Source organism: Calonectris borealis, chromosome 6 (assembly GCF_964195595.1).
Source record: "Calonectris borealis chromosome 6, bCalBor7.hap1.2, whole genome shotgun sequence".
Classification (NCBI taxonomy): domain Eukaryota; kingdom Metazoa; phylum Chordata; class Aves; order Procellariiformes; family Procellariidae; genus Calonectris; species Calonectris borealis.
In genome coordinates, this window is record NC_134317.1 from 31,658,521 (window position 1) to 31,676,185 (window position 17,665).

Below are 17,665 nucleotides of genomic sequence, written 5' to 3' on the forward strand. Positions count from 1 at the left end.
ACGTGAAGACAAAAGCTTCACTACATGTGCAATTCTTGTAGAATGAAAGTGAGGATGAACTACATGTGACAGATGTTGGGCATATGGCTTAATGTGTTTCTGAAAGGCTTTCGGATACTTCAGCGATGAGGGCAGTATAAGAACCAGTATAAAATAAAATTATTTTTTCAGACTCACTGCTCAAAGCCTTGCCTCCACACAATGCAGGCCCTTACTGTTTAGTGATTTTGTTAGTGACGGTGTGGCATATATGTTTATTTTTCTATCCCAGCAGAATTATCTTTGTCTGGAGAGGATGGCTTTATCCAGCCATTTCTGGGGCTTGCTTTGCGCAGTTTCTTTGCTCTCCACCAGGCCCCAGAGCGAATGGTTATGCACACATATCATATCATAGTAGGATTAGCTGCTATTCCTGCTGTGTACTGTCATTCTTTTAGTTAAACTACACATCTTCTGGGAGTCAGACTTGGTGGGGAAGGGAAGGAGGGGAGAAACACCTTGATGGACTGGCTAAGCAGGAACCTCCAAGGTTGTGCTCGCTGCTTAAAGGTCTATAGCACTTGTATGCAAAGAGTAAGCATCTATGAAGGTGATGATTCTATCTACTTTTTGCTTTCTGTTTTAACAGTTGTTCGAAGTTGGAAGACTTGCCAGCAGAGCAGTGGAACCACGCCACAGTTCGCAATGCCTTAAAGGAACTGCTCAAAGAGATGAATCAGAGCACATTAGCCAAAGAATGCCCTCTCTCACAGGTCAGTGTTTTTAACAGGCTTAGAGAAAGCCAGATTTACAAGATCTAAAGCTCATATTTGTTCAATAAAGGGCTTAGACTAAACGATTCCATAAATACCAAATCAATTTCTTGTTTTCTTTAGAAAGGAGAAATTCTAATTAATATGAGAAAGTATCTTTATACCATGTTTTCTTAGTGGGTTGCCAGGTGGAAATTATGAATGAATTGGTTGGTTTTTATCCTGCTGTTCAGAGAGATGTAAATTCTTCATTCTGAACCTTTTGCAATAGAACTAATGATCCTCAAATGCAAGATTTGAATTGCTTCTTCCCACTAGCAGAGGCCTAGATAGCTCTCATCAGCCTCCAACTATGATAAAAAGTATGCTGTTTTAACACTTGTGCCCCAATTTCTAGGAAACAGCAACAAAAAATGTATATGTAATTATGTTAAAAAAAGAACAAAACCTCAGTCTCATTCTCCATGACTGCTTTATAAACGGCAGTGATGGCATGTTTAAGACGCTAAGACACAGGTTCCTAGAGATATCATGAGTTCTATTTGTACTTCAGATTGTCATAACAAGAGATTAATAAAATTTTCATGACTGAGTCCTCCTTGCCTCTCAGAAAAAACAGAAAAACACTTCACCACCCAGACCAAGTAACTTTGCTAGGAGTGAAAAATACGTTGCCTTCTAAAAACTTTATTAGAATCGTAGGTAAATCTGTCTACTGTATCTTTAAAAAGTCAAAACATCAGTAATTCCTGCTTGCTAAACATCTGTTGCTTTGCTAGCCTGTATCCAACATTTTTTCTTCTGTGGTTGCCTGTCTTGCATTGCACTGTACATTCATCCTGCAATTCATGATCCAAAGCCTCCATGATCCAAGAGAATTCTTTTTATGTATAACCAGCACAAATTTGCCTCACTGTTATGATTACAACTCCAGGGGAAGCACAGAGGTGAGATACAGAGCAGAATTTAGGTCTTTGCAACTGGTAGGAATCATGTCCCTCATCTTTTTAGCCATGCTGGGTCTGCAGAACTAGCAGGGATGGAAAGGCTGTGTAAGGAAAAGCCACGTAACTTGCCTTATTTACTAAAGGAATAGTAGTGACTCTAGATACACACAGAGCGTAAGTGCGTTGAATGTGAAAGTATTTTTCTTTTCACACAGTTTAAGTGTAATTTCTTTAAATAGAATTATTTGTGGAATCTGGTCAGCTAATGATGGTTGTAGCATATGGTTGTCTCTGACCAGTCTTCTTCAATATCCAGTATAACTAAACGATGCATCATTTCATATGCAGAATTAATTTGTTGTCTGGGTCTCTTTCCTGCCACTTCAGTTTCAAAGCCTACCAGGTGGAAATGCTGCAGTTGGTTTGCTCCTTCTATAGCCTCAGTCTGAAATATATTTACAAAATTACTGATGGCAGGACTGTAGCAGCAGAAGTCCTTGCCCCAGTTACTTATTTAGTGGACAAAGCTAAAAGGAGATCCTTCTGTAGAAAATTGAGCTTGCTTACTTTTAAGCACAGGTGCAAGTGCCCTTGAGTAGTGACTAATCCTTGAACTGGGACTGCAAGAATGCAGCTTGTATTATTATTGTTATTATTGCCATAAAAAGTTTCAGTCTCTTTTGTTTTGGCTCACAAAATGCAAAAGATACAATGGAAGGTTGTATAGGAGCTGTCTATTACCATCATCTGAATATGCCTCTAATACAATTCCTTCTCCCAAATCAGTTTTAAAAAAATATCGTGCCAAATGTGAAATGTCATTACAACCCCCTTGTGGTTAATATATTATTGACAGCAGCAAATTGCAGAGTGGTCTCTTAGGAGTCAAACTGCAGAGTAAATGCTGCTGGTTATTAATGTGTTCACAGTGCCTCAAGTACAGAAGTGGAGAGGGGCAGTGCGGGGAGCTCTCGCTCCCACCAGCGACGGTGCTCCGTCTCTGGTTCTCAGTGCCCGACTCTCCACGCAGCCCAGATGGGGATTCTGATTGCCACTAATGGGAAATGTAATCATTCACTTTGATTTAAAATTGTTCTGTTTTTTTCTGCTAGGTGTATTATGTGGCTGCAGCTTAGCTACCCTTAGCATACGGCTCCTTTTCAAACAAATAAATCCCAGTTAACCAAGCAGGGGGGAAGGAGGGTAGGTGGGGGAGTGTGTGTGGCAGAAAGAAATCCAATTATTTCGGCATTTCCATCTTTGCATAGAGACCTCTGTCTTTCCTGTATATTGTGTAACTCATTTCAGCACTGACCATGAGTTCTGTCTCTTTACTGGAGCAAGATTTCTTGGGATGTGAGCACTTCCCATATTTTTCTCCTTGAACTTACTGCACTGGCTTTTTTTTTGTGTGGATATTTCTTAGCTCCTGGTCTAAGTAGTTTTCATTCCACGTGGCTGTCATGGCCGCACACATACCAAACATATCTGCTACTTCAGATAACCTATTCCTTCTTTAAGGATTTTCCCAGGAATAATACGCATTATTTAGAAATTTGCAATTAGTCAAATTTTTTTTGCCATTCTCTTCTGAATGAATATTTCCTTTCTGCAGACTTATCAAGATTCCTAGCAGAAATACCCCTAGGATTCCTTTCCATTTAACAGTGAGGATGTGTAGTTTGAAAGTTGTTATGGTTCCTTCCCCTGCTCTACTGTTAAGCAGTTCAAGAGAATCTGTCCTGGGATTTTTCACCAATGGTTGATTTACTATTTGATTTTACTATTTAGTTTAAGCTTTGCTTTCTCAAATAAAGATTGATGGGTTAATATATTTTGCGATATTTAATAGCCTTACAATTTCAGTAATGTCGATTTATTGTAGAACTAGAGGATTTGAGGGGGACAAAAAAAGGGGAAAAAACAAATTGTTATGTAGACAGAGCTAAACAATTTCCCAACCATTTCTTAGTGACTGGAAATTTAACTAAAGTGACTCCAAAAAAAGGGCAAGTTATCTCAGCTCAACTTCGTTCAAAATCCTTCCTTAACAGTGGCTATCTCCATGTCAGCTTTCAGAATACTATTGCTTGTTAAAATGACTTGGAGCAAGGGAGGATTTATGGGGGGAGAATTGCTGCTGACGGCCACAATGCTAGGTTTATGTCTCAAAATATTGATTTTAATTAGAAAATTGAATCTTAGTTTTAGAAATTGAAGCTGCCACTTAAAAAGGCTCTTACTTCATAGCCTTCGACTCTACTGCAGCGCACCGTAGCAGCCTTCGAGTGGAAAAGTTAAAGTGAACAGGCAGAGGAGCCTCTTTACTGAAAGTGAAATTACCTGTTGAGACTGAAACTGATCTGCACCACCCAGTTATCTTAAGTCTCTCAGTTTTGCTCACATTTTTTTAAGTCCCCAAAAACTCAAGAGTTCAGGAACAGCTGGGCTCCTGTGATATTGCAGTGAATTGGGTAGAAGGCTGGATAAATCAGGAAGAGGGAGGGGATGTTTTTGTTTTTAAGGCATTCTTAAAATCGAGTAAGCCCATGCGTAAGCTTTGTAGCTTTCCAGAGATGGCCAAGATCCCACTTTGCACAAGAGCCTGCAGGAGCTCCTGGGCCAGAGCTTGGACCTACGGTAAATAGCTTGTTCGAGCTGTGAGATCATCCTCGCGCTCTCATCTCTGTGCAGAAAGGTCATACAATGTGCCAGGGCTCTTTCTGAACTTTGACATAAGTGAGGAAGGAGGGCATAAGGAAGATGTCATTTCTGGAGAAGGTGCATTGGCTCCCATGTGTTAGTGGAGTTAGATTGCATTTCCTTGCTGGAAATTTAGACGTGCTGGGAATGATTTGACCCTGGAAGAGTTCAAGCGGGGGAAAAAGGAAAGCAAAATGTTGTTGTTAAAAAGATGCCCCTTCTATAGAATCGATGAAGAGAGGGGGAAAAAATAGAAAGGAAGAACTACCAGAAACCAGGCTCTTTCCCACCCTATGGGCAGAAGCATCCCAGGTATAAAGTATCATTTTTATGGGTATCAGGTGCTGCAAAACAACTCTGCTCCTCTCTGCTTCAGTTGGGTTGTGCTAAGAGTCGCTTAGAGGGAATTCACAAGGAGTAGAGAGGGGTGGTGGTTAAGCAAGTGATATTTCAGTTTTGTGGAGCTTTTTTGTGGTTTTTTGCTGTTCTGCACTGTCGTATGCGTAGTTCCCTTCACTCTGAATGACACTGTTAATTTCTCTTTTGGCTGATTTTTCACACAAGGGCTAATCACACGTTTCTATAAATTATATTAATTTATCTTATTTGCCTAACTGTTGTTCTGCAGCGAGTAGCACGGATGTTCTCCAATTCTTGGCTGTGTGGTCTCGCTGCATTTGGAAGCAGAACAGAGACATCTGAAAAGCATTATTTGGATTATGCATGCTGGAGCATCTAATCTTACCTTTAGGATCTGGTTGCTAAATCATGCTTGTTCTCACCCAGGTGCAGTGAGCATGTGTTCCCCAGCATGGCACCGCCTGTTGTTATGCAACTAAAGTTTAGGTATTGTAATGTCACAAGTACAAAGTAAAGTGGAACTGCCCCCCGGCCTGAGCTGCAGGTCTCAGTCTAGGTTTGTACTGCATCTTTTTTGCATTATTATGCAAAATAATAATTACTATTTTCTAATTTTAATTATGTCTGGAAATACAGAATGGAGAATAAAACCAATTTTGTGTACTCATCAGACAATTCTTTTGGTTTTAAAGTCGCAAATGGATGATCATTGTGCACTCGCATGTCATTCACTTTCCCTGGAAAAGATTTCTAATTGTGCAAGATATTTTAAAACACTTTTTCTTTCTATACTTCCAGAGTATGATTTCATCCATTGTAAATAGCACATACTATGCCAATGTGTCAGCAACCAAGTGCCAGGAGTTTGGGAGATGGTACAAAAAGTACAAGAAGATTAAAGGTAAATTGATTTTTTTGTGACTTTCCAAGTTCTTGAACTTCTGCTGACAGTTTGAGATTATTTGCTTTAAGTAAAAGTGATAATAAGCTATAATAATATTAGTGAATTTGTCTACAAAGAGGGCACAGTCACAGCACATTTGAAATTAAATCTGATACTTTACAAACAAGGCTGGCGTGAAAACACAGGCCACTTAAAACATGCTTAAAATATCCCATTTAGCTGTGCTGAAAGATCAACTGTGTTTTGAATTAAGCTAAAACGTTTTGGAAAAAAAATGTTTTAGTAACTCTGGATTTAAAAGTTAAATTGCTATGTAAATTACCTTAGTTGCGTTTTATTCATGAAAACTAAAAAACTGTCTTTCTAAGTTACATGTGCCCTTGCTCTCTGTTTTCAGTACTACTAAGTGTACTGGCATTCCCGCCATATTTAATCGTGTGGAATCTGGATACCAGTGGTGCATTTAATACCTGATTGTTAGGAGACGTTGCTAAATAACAAGGTGCTTCACCCACTGAAGTTAAGGTGAAGATAGCCCATTGTTTGTATTTTTTCTACAACAAAATTGTATTAGTTGGTTAGCAGTGAATGCCTGAGGCAGTAAAATTATTCTTTGTATGTTCATCCCACTCTCACCACTGAAATGCCTGATCACCTTCTAATAGTACACAAAGTGTACAAGGTGTGACAAGCGTCTGTCATGTGTTCTTTTATTCATCCTTTCCTTTGGGAAGGGACTTGCTTGTGTACTGGACCATATTTTTTGGTGGGATTTTTGTTTTAAAACACACATGTGCTTTGAGCAGGAGTTTGGGGATTGTCAAAAGCTTTTCCACAATACCAACTGGCTCCTCTCTCCCCAAATGTCCATCAGCGTTGGAGATTAGCTGTGCCCTGTGATAGGTTTTTTCGTAGTTTTTTCTCTGGTACACCACTGAAGGGAATATTCATTGCCTGAAAGAAGACATAGGCTATTTTTGTTGTTTCTGTCTGATCCTTTCAGTGGCCAGGAAAATCATAACAGGATTCACAGGCATTATGCAGAAGTAGGGTAATGTCCTGTCCTCCTTGAGAAGCCATTGTGTTTGTAGTTGCATGAAGATTAGCATCTTTCAAAAAGAGTCGGCTTGCTTTTTCTCTTAAAAGGCTGGCGTACCTGAGCTATGAAAGGTTGCTTGTTTAGTTTCCATAGGACAGACTAGAAATCTGCATAATAATACAATAAAGAGTCTGCTGCTTGAGTTAGGAACACATGAAACAAAATTGCATAAAATATCAGAACAAGTTCTGAGGCATCTGGTTTTCCTCTGCACGTCTGGCTCGTGCGGAGCATACCTGTAAGATGCTCAGGCCTGGGCTGTGCAGTGATTAGATTTTCACTAGGGGAAAAAAAAAAGAAGAATGTTTTATGGTAAAATTATTTGTGTCTAGAAGGAAGATTGTTCAGGCAGAAGTGGTGTAACAATGCAGATGAGGAAATGGAGGTGTTCCTTTTCACCTACTAAAATGATTTAGGCTTGAAGTAAAAATGTTGATTGGACATCTTAGTCCATAGTTACCCTCGTGCCTAATAAACTGGATTGTTTCTTCTTTCTTTAAATTGGCCTTGTGTGACTCAGAAGTGTTTCTGTTCTCTAAATAGTGTCTCTTAATAAAATAATTTTATTCGAAGTGCTCTAACATATCCTTTTGGTTAAAAAACAATCAAAGGAATCAAACAGCTTCAAGGTCATTACCATTTGCTTTTACTTTCCGTTCTAGGAGAACAGAGATGGGCTTTTTTTTTTTTTTTTTTTTTTTCTTTTCCTTTTTTCCAAACTGGGCAAGGGTGCCAGTTGCAGAGGCACTGGAAGCCCTTAACTGTAGTGTTCTTAACTGTAGAGCTGGCACTACAGCTTCTGAGTGTTTCTAGCACACTGCTGTCTTCCACTTTCTTCCATTCTTAGAGCATTGAATTCTTTAAGCTCTTACTTTTTTTACTTAGTAAGTGCACAGTTAAATTGTTAAGTGCAGTAAAAGCAGAATGAGACCTCAATCAAGAGGTCAAGGATCCAAACCTGAAGAGTTTGCCGGATGACTCCCTATTTGTGCTATTCAAAGAGACACAGCCAGTCGTTGCTGTTTGGAAGTGTATGTGTGTGTTAGTAGGAGGAGAAAAAGGAAGGTTGAGGTATGTGTGAAGTAAACACAAGCTGCTATAAAGCAGTTCAAGTAGTGTTGATTCATCAACCATATGAGTGGGAGAGAAAACAAAGAGTCTGTGGCAGGTACAGTGGTGCATGGAGAATAAACAGCCATGCAACTTCAGGGCAGTAATCTAAACCCCCTGGAAAGAGGAAGACTTCTGCACTTCTTTGGGTGGTTTCAATTTCTCATCATCTCTGTTTTCATGATGCTTTGTTTCTTTCCTATAGCCAGATATTCCTCCAGTACAGCTCAGTTAGTATGCAAAATCAGCGAGTCATATGAGTCATATGCTTCAGTCATCACATACTCCCTTAGTAATAACTAAATAAAAGGACTTTGGTTTTCCGTGAAGGTGGATGGATGATGCAGCAATTAATTTTTCAGGTTGTAACCTGGATAGATTGGGTAAAACTATAATTTAGAGTCTTCGGGACCAGCACCCATACGCATGTGGAACTCTAGAGATGGTTATTAGAAAGTAAAAGCAAAAAACAATTCACATGAGCTGTGGTAAACGCAAAATAGGAAGGGGCTTCAAAATAACTTTATTGACGTTGCAAACTAAATGCAGCCTACAGTGTTAAATGTGTTTCCTATTATCTGCTAATGTCTGTTTTAATAAAACAGTGGGAACTAAATGGTTGCTTCTTAATCAAAACCATGATTTCCTAAACATAAGCTATGTGATTCTGTTACAAATTGCCACATATAGATCTCCTAGGTCAAACTTTTTTCCTTTCTCATAGAAATAAATAAACAGTAAAATAATTATACACTCTGGAAGATCAAAGTAATTACAACTGAAGCCAGGCAAAAACAAAAAGTTCTCTGGCAAAAAAAAAGAGAAAAGCATCAGGTTGCCGAGTATGTAGTTAATGTTTAAATAAATATAAGAAAGTGAACAATCAATAATTTGATATCATTAGCAACAGATGTAAAAGCTGTACACAAATGGAATTGTATCAAATCTCAAGTAAACATTCTCAGTGTGCATTCTGTTGAACTCACCGAAAAGACAGCTAAACTATTTATGCTTGTAATTTAAAAAAAGTTTTCAGTTAGTTCAGCTCAGCATGGTAATTTTGTCTTGTGTCAAGATGATGCTAGAATAAAATTCTGCTTGAATTTTTTCTCCCACCCCGCCCCAGCCCCTTAAGGTTTTAAGACATTCACAGTTTACTCAGCGGCACGAGAGTTAGTATACAGACAGATTCGGGAATTGGCTGGTGTGAGGATGGAGGCTTTTTGTCGCCTCCTGGCTCAGCCTACCACTTGGGATACGTGCGAGGACACGAGTGAGTTTATAACAGGATGTCCACTCTTTCCAGTCTCCTTGGAGTACACGTATATATTTGAAGGAGAGCTTGCATTAACACAGTTCTAATGGAAAATGTACAGTAGTTGGGAAGCAAAAAGCTTACAGTTCTTCTGTGAACTTTCTCTTCCCCTCATGGACATCTGTAATCATTTGGGGTGGTAATTAAGCTATCTAGTTTGTATTGTAATTTTGTTCAGAATATGCACCGTGAATGAATTTAATATTACTATGTGAAGCCTTTTTAAACTCTTTTTATTTACTTTTTTATTTTTCTTCTTTTTGAGGGATGCGAGGCATTTTAGTACACAGTTGTGCATACATGGCGGGGTTTAAGTGTGTTTAAACCGACTTGAATGAAGTATCAGAGTTCCCCCTTTTTAATAAAGGTTACCTGTTAATTGATGACCATTATACAGCAGTGGCTTAGTCCAGTGGTTCTCAAACTGTCTTTCTCCTGCCCAGTCCCAGGGGGTTGCTCCTCTCAATCTGAGAACCGCTCGTCTGGTTTCTCTAGATGCTGAACTTGCTGAAGCTGGGAGAAGGTATTCAACGTTGTTGAAATTCAGGATTTGAATAATTGTTTAAAAGGTTTGCATTGGTTCTTAATTTGATTAACAACTAGATACACAAATAAAAATAACGCTTCGTAAGTAACTATATACATATATATATGTATGTATGGAGAGAAGTATTTCAGAGCTTTGCCATGCAACTCAGATCATTGTCAAAGGATCAAACTTGTACCAGTTACCTACTCATTGCCCAGTGTTTTGGGTTCATAGCATTTAGAATATTTTTTAGCTCTATTTCTCAATAGATATTTCACTTCCAAGTGTCGTGCTTTCTATTTTTATCAGAAGGACTATCACTGTATCAGAATTCTTTCACAACTGAAACTCTTAACTGGTGTGAATTTTTTCTTTTTGCCTGATGACACAACTTAGCTCGGTGGGAGGAAGTTAGGAAGACAGAGGGGAGAAATAAATACATTGTGAACTTAAAAATAAAAAGACATATTTTCTTTGTCTGCATATTAAGAACATTTCATCTTTGCTCCTGCCATCAGTGGCTGTCAAAATATAGCTTTCTGTGAGTTTTGAGACTGTGGCTGTCTCAAAGTTTTTGTGAAATGATGAGGCTTTTCAGTTTAAAGGGGGAGGGCTCAGTTATTTCTATTTCAACAGATCAGGAATGTAAGAAAAAGCTTTCATAGCTTCCTTAAATTGAGAATCTGCTTTGGCTGCTCTTTGATTTTTCCAGTATTACTGATTTGTTGTTTGTGTGCTGTTTTATTCTTGAAAGTATGTTTGCTTACTTCCCATAATGGATAGACAGAGCAATCTGTTTTTCTTATAATGGGTTCTAGAGGCTGTTGTAGGTTGAAAAAGGTTAGAAACAGGATTCAGAAAGGCTCCCAGCTTTGTTATTTCCAGGCTGAAGGAACCTAAGATTGCGGCATGGTGATAATGCCAGTGCGAGTCTGGGGAAAATTGTTGTTATGTGCTTTGAGGAATAGTTTTTAATTGTTCCTCTGGAGCAGATGTTGTGGAAGCCTCTTGAAAAGGCACACCAGATCTTTCCCAAGCAGTGTTTTTGACTTTTAAAAATACCCTATTTATTGATACATGTGTGTGTATCTCTTTCTCTCTATGTAAATAGAGGGGTTTATATATATGTATGTGTGTATATATATGCATATATAGATCTTGACCTTTTGCCTTTTTAACTAACAGATTGAGGCAGAAATGTTAAGTTTTTTAAGAAGAGATCATTTCATGTCTTGTTTGGATATTAGTCACAGCTCTGGCACTAAACCAGTTAGGATCATTCAGGCCAGCTCTGTGGCTCTTGACATTACTATAATTTTTCCTTTGCTTACTTTTACACTCCTGACTGTGTATTTATTTCACTAAAAATAGGACTTCCCTCACTTTCTTAAGGAAAAAGGAAAGAAAATAACATCATTCGCAGGCAAGCTTTTCAGCATCTAGATGACATCCATGACCTGAAGATCATCTCTGACTCAGAGACATCCTCTTAGTCCGTAGAGTGCTGTGCTGTTTTATGAGGAGAGTAGTTCATTGGTTTGCATTGGTCATGAGGAAAAAGTGGCATCTCTCTTTAAATATAAGTTTAAAGTTGTCAAGATTCAGCAAGAGTTATAGACCCCTTGACTACTGTTTTCCACACCCACATTAGCATTTTGTATTTCAGCGTTGTCCCTGACGTTAAGTGCCAGTTTGGGGGATTTGTGCGCATGTATTGTTAAGAAACAATTTACCCACTGCAGTGCGTTCCAGGAGCTTTATGAATTGTGGCCCTCTTGGCTCTTCCTCTCTGTAAAGAGAATTAAAACAGACCCTTCTTTTTTTTTTTTTTTTTTTACTAAGCTTAACTTTTATCTAAAGAAAATGCATATATGAATTTCAACTTTGCAGAATGTCTTTCATGTCTTCTGGCTGTTCTGGAGCAGTGGCTCTCACTCTTTATAGTACATGTGTTGTGGCAGAAGGATACATCCGGTTAGCTGAATGCCATCTCTTGGGCGTGCGTGTGGCTGGAGCTGCAGCCATTGCTGCTCCAGGGAACGTATGTCAGTACAGTAAAGGTTGGAAACTGTTTTTGTAGTGAAACTGCCCAGCCACTTGCCCTGTGTCTTGTCCCCGCATGGCAGGATGTTATACCTTTTTTAATTAAGAGATACTCACCAAATCTGCTCAAATAATGTCACTCAACTTTATGGTTTTAAAATGTCTCCTGTTCCAAGTACAGTGCTTTTCTCAGTGAGGACCAGTTGTGTGCTGAGGCTGGGACTTCTGTCCAGCCACTTTTGAATTCTTAGTAAAGAATGGTCGTCTTCATTTTCTAAAAAGCAAACACTTTTTTTTTTTAATCTGCAGAATCTCAAAATGAATTTTCCTTCATATTTAAAAAAATATTTTTGTGTCCTGCCAAACAGCAACGTATTAGCTCAAAAGGAAAGGAATTTTTAGAAAGTAAGCATTAATGGAGATTAGATTGGAACGGGAGGAAAACCTGAAGCTTAGGTACAGGCATAAGCTTTCCTGGTGTGAAAGCTGCAATGTGGCTGACTGTGATCACATGGATTTCATAGAATACATAAGTCTGAGAGCAGAATTGAATTCTGTTCGCTCAAAGTATCTGATGAGTTTATATGTCTGCCTTAATGATGTTTGTGTTCTGTCTCATTCCTTTCACCATCTCTGACGTTATGAGTCAGGAAGAGATGCATACGTATCTCCTGGAGGGATTGCACAATTGACTGGGTATTCTAGGAGGTTTGCACCTCCCTCTTGAGGTGCCCACGGAAGGTTAGTGCTTAAATAGCAGGACAGACTTCTGTCACAGTAGTTTGACAGGAAGGGAGATATTTTTATATCAGATGAGACCATCAGTCCATCTAAACCAGTACTCTCTCTGTTTCTCTCAGACAGTTCTGAGTAGTGTTTGCCCTGCTTCTCCTTTTCCATTTCACCTGACCAATATTCATGCGTTAGACCAGGTGGTCACTAAAGCACCTTCACCGTAATGCTTTTCTCTGCCACATGGATCTGGCATACCCTGTCTACAAACGATGTTAACGTGATTATGAAGAGCTGAGTTCATACTTATATGTGCCCTCTTGAACTTGTACAGAAACCCAAAAATAATCTACAAATAAGATCATGGGTTAAATTCTTCTCTTCTGACAAGCATCTCTGGAAGCAGTGCAGTCCAGGGACAGTCCATGGGAAGAATATGACTTACTATGTTCAGGCAGAACTGACAAAAAACATGTTAGCATCTCTGTGTCCCAAGGGATGACTTGGATCTGGTCTTTCGGACAAGGGAAGGAGAAGGTCGGCTGCACAGAGAGGGTCAGCAATGTTAGTACACTCCGCTCAGTTCACCTGAAATTGATGCTGATCAAAGGCCCACTTTTAATGATGGTTCTTCTAAATACAAAAATAGTGATTTGTGCTTTGGTGGGAACTGAACAATTTGCAACACAACGAAGAACAGACAATGGCCTTTCCTGTCTGTTTTCCATTAGGCTTGGATAAAGGCCTTTGCTACCCACAGCCAGCGGCCAAACAATTTCTGTATGTGCTCTATAACTATTTTGAGGTTGTTTGCTATCCTGCAGGAGTAGAGGAAGGGAAAGGTTTTAAAAGTTACAACTTCTTATCAAGTCTGCCTCTCCAGTCAACCTGCTTTTTCTCCAGTCCTGACTGCAGGAGCAAATGGCCCAGGCAGAGAGATCAGACAGTGAATGAAGTCAGTGAACGACTTTGGGTAAATACGAAGATTAGATGTTGAACGAAAATGAGACTCCTCAGACCAGCCCTTTGCACTGAAGTGGTTAAGTGGGCTGTGATTAAAAGAAATAAGTAATTATCCTAATTATAGATGAAAAGATACAGAATTACCACTTTAAAAGCACCTCCTGTGCTCTGGAGTGGTTCTGTTCTTTTCAAAGTGGTAGTTCATAATTATGTAGCATAAGCAAGAGGGCACCCTTTCGGTGTAGTGCAGCAGCCCTGTCTCTCCGAAGCGGAGGGTGGTACTGTGCCGAAGAGTGCTCTGTCCCTCAGGCAGAGCTCCAAAGTTCAAGTCTTGCTCCAGTGAGTCGGATGGTGCTAAGCCAGGAGAAATTGTGGGAACCTTTCTATCTCAGGCTGAGTGCAGGGCACACTAGAGTTCACAGAACTCTCCCTGCTTGGCCATGACCACTGCTGGTAATGGCTTTTATGATCACCAGGTTTTAAATAATAAATAAAACAAAGAAGCAAACTCTGAAGCACTGGAGAACAGCCCTGGGTGGTGACATCCTGTCACAATTGAAGCATGGCAATTCTGCCGGCTAGTAACTTATTACAAAACGTTTCTTTACCAGCCTCTTCCTACTCTGGGGCAAATTGCCCGTATGCCTGTGGGACTGAAAAGTTCAGGACTCGCTGGGTCATGGGTGCTGGCGGGTCCTCTGTGTCCCCACTGCAGTGCAGTGCTGGGAGACGTGTAACGCTCTCGCTCTCCCTGCAGCATCCGTTATTGTGCATAGGAATTTGGTTTCCAGTGCTGTCAGTCAATTCAGTGCCGCTCATAAGCCCTAAATGCCCCACAGGCTGTTTGTCAGAATGTTCCTATTAACAGCTCAGTGAAAATAAAGGGTGAGGGGAAGGGAAGGTGGAGAAATAAATCTTATTTTAAATCTTTTGAGCTGATTTTATTTCAAATGGAAAGTTGCATGCGGACCACCCCAAGCTATTGTGCTGTGGACTGCGTCAGCTGCTTGACTGTGCAAGGAAGATTTGGGTAGAGGTTAAGAGCATCACACAGGGGAAGGGTGCACTGGATTGTTTTTGTGCTGTATCCAGGAAGTTTGTAACTCAGTATGCAGTTGAAATACATTGACACACGTGGTAATCATTATAAGAAGAGAAAGGAACATTGAAATATGACAATTTGCTGCTCCCATTCTGGGGATTATGTTGGTTTCTGACTGTCTTGCAGAGGTAGTGACGTGTTGTAGGGAGATACAGGAAAATGAAGGGCAGATGCTATCCTGGAGTGTTTGAGAGCTGCTTGCTGAGCTTAGTGCAGTACCTGTTGTCCAGACACCTTGTATCTGCCTACCTAGTGTATGGCTTCAGAAGGGTGAGTGGCTCTATGGCAGTATACGGCAGTAGCGTTGTGCTTGGTTTAAAAGAGCTCTTCAAGCAAAGAGCTGCGGAATCGTATACCAGGCAGTGCGATGCAGGGAGAAAAGGGAAATGCTGCCATGTCTTTTGCTGTGGTCACACCACAGATGGAGGTGGGTAACAGCCTCCTAGACCAGCTTTTGTTTAACTAGCACTGGCATCGCTAGCAGAGGAAGTTTGTTAGCAGTACTTGAATGTAGACAGCACATGTCCATGGAGGCCCTTCCTTCCCAGTTTAAGGTCCTGCTGCTCTGTCTTCACTGCTCTGTATTCCAATATATTCAAGTACCAGCCAGTTCATATAGGACTACAAGAGCTGTAAATGTATCCCCAGTTTGAATGGAGCAATAGCAAATGAGGGAAGGGTAAGGGAAAGACTGTAATGGGGTAGGAACATGGAAAATGGAGGAGGCAAATAGAAAAACCCTGTTTCAGGAAGATCTGAGCCATAACATTGGTGTCGCAGCAGCTTTGTGGCTCCTGTATCTCTTTTTTCTTAGAGCATTGCCGGCAAGCTGGCCTGTCTTCTAGGGCAGTGCCAGTCTCCATCTTGGGGTTGTCTCAGGCTCGCTCCTGTCCAGCCCTGCAGAGCCCTACCAATCCATAGTTACCAAAGAACAACAGGGAATCTGATATGAGCAGTGTGTTAGAGAAGGAAAGAGTCTTGAGGAGTTGAGTAATGCACATTTTTTCCATCCAGCGTAACTGTTAATGGTAACCTTTTATTATTGAAGTGGTTGAAGTGACTAGAATCTGGTTTGTTTATTGGGAGTATGTGCATGGCTGTATAGTCTAATGTGATCGAAAAGGGAAACTGATAATAAGGGAAAAATACACCAATGGAAGCAAGTCAGGTGATGTCTCCGTGTAATTGTAATTCCAAGTAGCACTGCAGGGATTAACAGCCTGGCAGCCTTTTCATCTTAAACTTTATTTTTATAGGGGTTTATAACTTGGCACTAAAGTCAGGAGTGGGTGGAAACTTGGCAAATGTGGTTCAGCCCAGAAAGTGAATGTTATTTATATTTATTTCTCACCAAGTTTTCAAAAACACTTGGTTACTGTTTTTGTGTTCTAACAAGTAGTAATTTGTTGGTTTCAGGGACTTATTCTCTGTGTGTTTCTTAAACTATAAAATAGTTCAGAACTTATTTCAGCTCTTCTGAAACTCCTAGTGGAAGGACTCTAGATTTCCAGGGGTGTAAATGAAGACCGAAAATAGTTCTTACTGTATGTGCTTCTAGCAGGATGCTCCAAGTATTTCATGTACACCGAGCAACATCTTCATTGCATTTACATCAGATTAATTCCTGATTGCCAAGTAGCTACTGCACCTTTGGAATAATTACATTTGGTTTTGCTAGCGATTGTGTGTATTTAATGGTGTTACTCAGGTGCGGGCTTACCGCAGAGAGGCTGAGGAGGCAATAGTTAGTATGGCCATGTGGGCTCTGAATCGTCCGTGTTGCGGAACATGGTCTGGGGCTGTGATAAAGCAGCCCCTCTTCCCCGCTCCCCTGCCCACACATGACATCTCTGTATCGACACCGGGTACGTCCCTGGTATTAACGCTGCTCCTATTTCATACTTCACATTGATTTCATGTCTGTTTCTAACGCCAGAGACTAGAGGTATAGAGCCTTCTGCACCTGATTTTCAGGGAGGCCTACTGACATCATGAGGAGAGGCATTTGAATAGGGATTTTCAATATTTTCAGCAAACTGAAATACTGTGTTATGTCTCTGGCAGGCTGTGAGTAACGTAGCAAAATGGTCTTTTGCTGACAATAGTGTTTGTGTATTGCACGTATTGCTTTGCATTTCATAGTTGAAATACACTTAAAAACACTTATTTAGAAAATCAGTCGTGTTGAAACACTGGCTTTTGTGGAAAAATGGAATTAATAATTTTCTTAGAAATGCTTAATTTTTATTTTAAAAGGTTTTTTAAAGCAATTATTTTATAGAAGGTTAAAAATGTTGTGAGTTTTTCCTTTAAAAGAATGGGAAGAGTGAGTTAAAATTTCTTACAAGAAAATGCTGGGTACTAATTCACCTAGTTGTAAAATTCAGTACTTGTGATGTTCTGCAATGACAGCTCTAAAGATAGTAACTGTGTGTGTTTGTGTGTGTTCAGGGCATGACTCCCTCCCCAATGAGAATTCAACCCTCTCCGTCTGAGATTAACTCTGGAAGGTGAAAAGAGCTGTCTTTCTATTTAGAAGGAAACAGAGAAAGTCATCAGTAAACTGTCATCCTGAGTATTAACTGTGTAAAGCTTCAAAGCTTTATATAGATTAAGTTTTAAAAAAGAGTTCAAAGCCTTGTACAGTTGTTAATCATTACACAAGTTATAATAGTATTATGGCATTTATGAAATAAATCCTCTCTTGTTACTTGCTGAGAGCAATACAAGGGTGAGGAAGTAGTTTTCTAGTTGTATGATCTGCGTCCCTGAGCACTCTTCTATCAGATCAATATATAAATGCCTATCCAATTGCATGTAGTGAGGCTCGTGGAATCTGCAACTTACTGTAAAATTACTTCTGATTACTTAAGATTATCTAAGTAATAGTTATATTTATGTACTTTTTAAACTTCATTTCTTATTTCAAATACTACTTTCAGAGGAAATTTAGCTTTGTAATATGCGCACTTAGTTTTGCAGTTACATGAAAAGATATTGCAGTATTGCTGGCATAAGATATTTAAAAGGGACAATATGTGTATAAAATTACAGTATATGCATTTGGTTTGTAGTGTTTAATTTTTTATAGTAGGATGTCACTTAA

General features: G+C 39.7%; 1 protein-coding gene across 2 annotated transcripts in view; it reads left to right on the plus strand.

Annotated features, from left to right (window-relative positions):
* The window catches only part of SATB2 (SATB homeobox 2), a 130,887-nt gene that overhangs the window by 58,450 nt on the left and 54,772 nt on the right, over nt 1-17,665 (plus strand). Inside the window, exons 3-5 of one of the 2 annotated variants that reach the window (XM_075153592.1) lie at nt 629-752; nt 5,561-5,663; nt 8,566-8,574. In XM_075153592.1, the coding sequence (XP_075009693.1) occupies nt 629-752; nt 5,561-5,663; nt 8,566-8,574 (236 nt within the window). The remainder of the gene's footprint in view (nt 1-628; nt 753-5,560; nt 5,664-8,565; nt 8,575-17,665) is intronic. The other variant, XM_075153591.1, reaches the window with a different exon arrangement.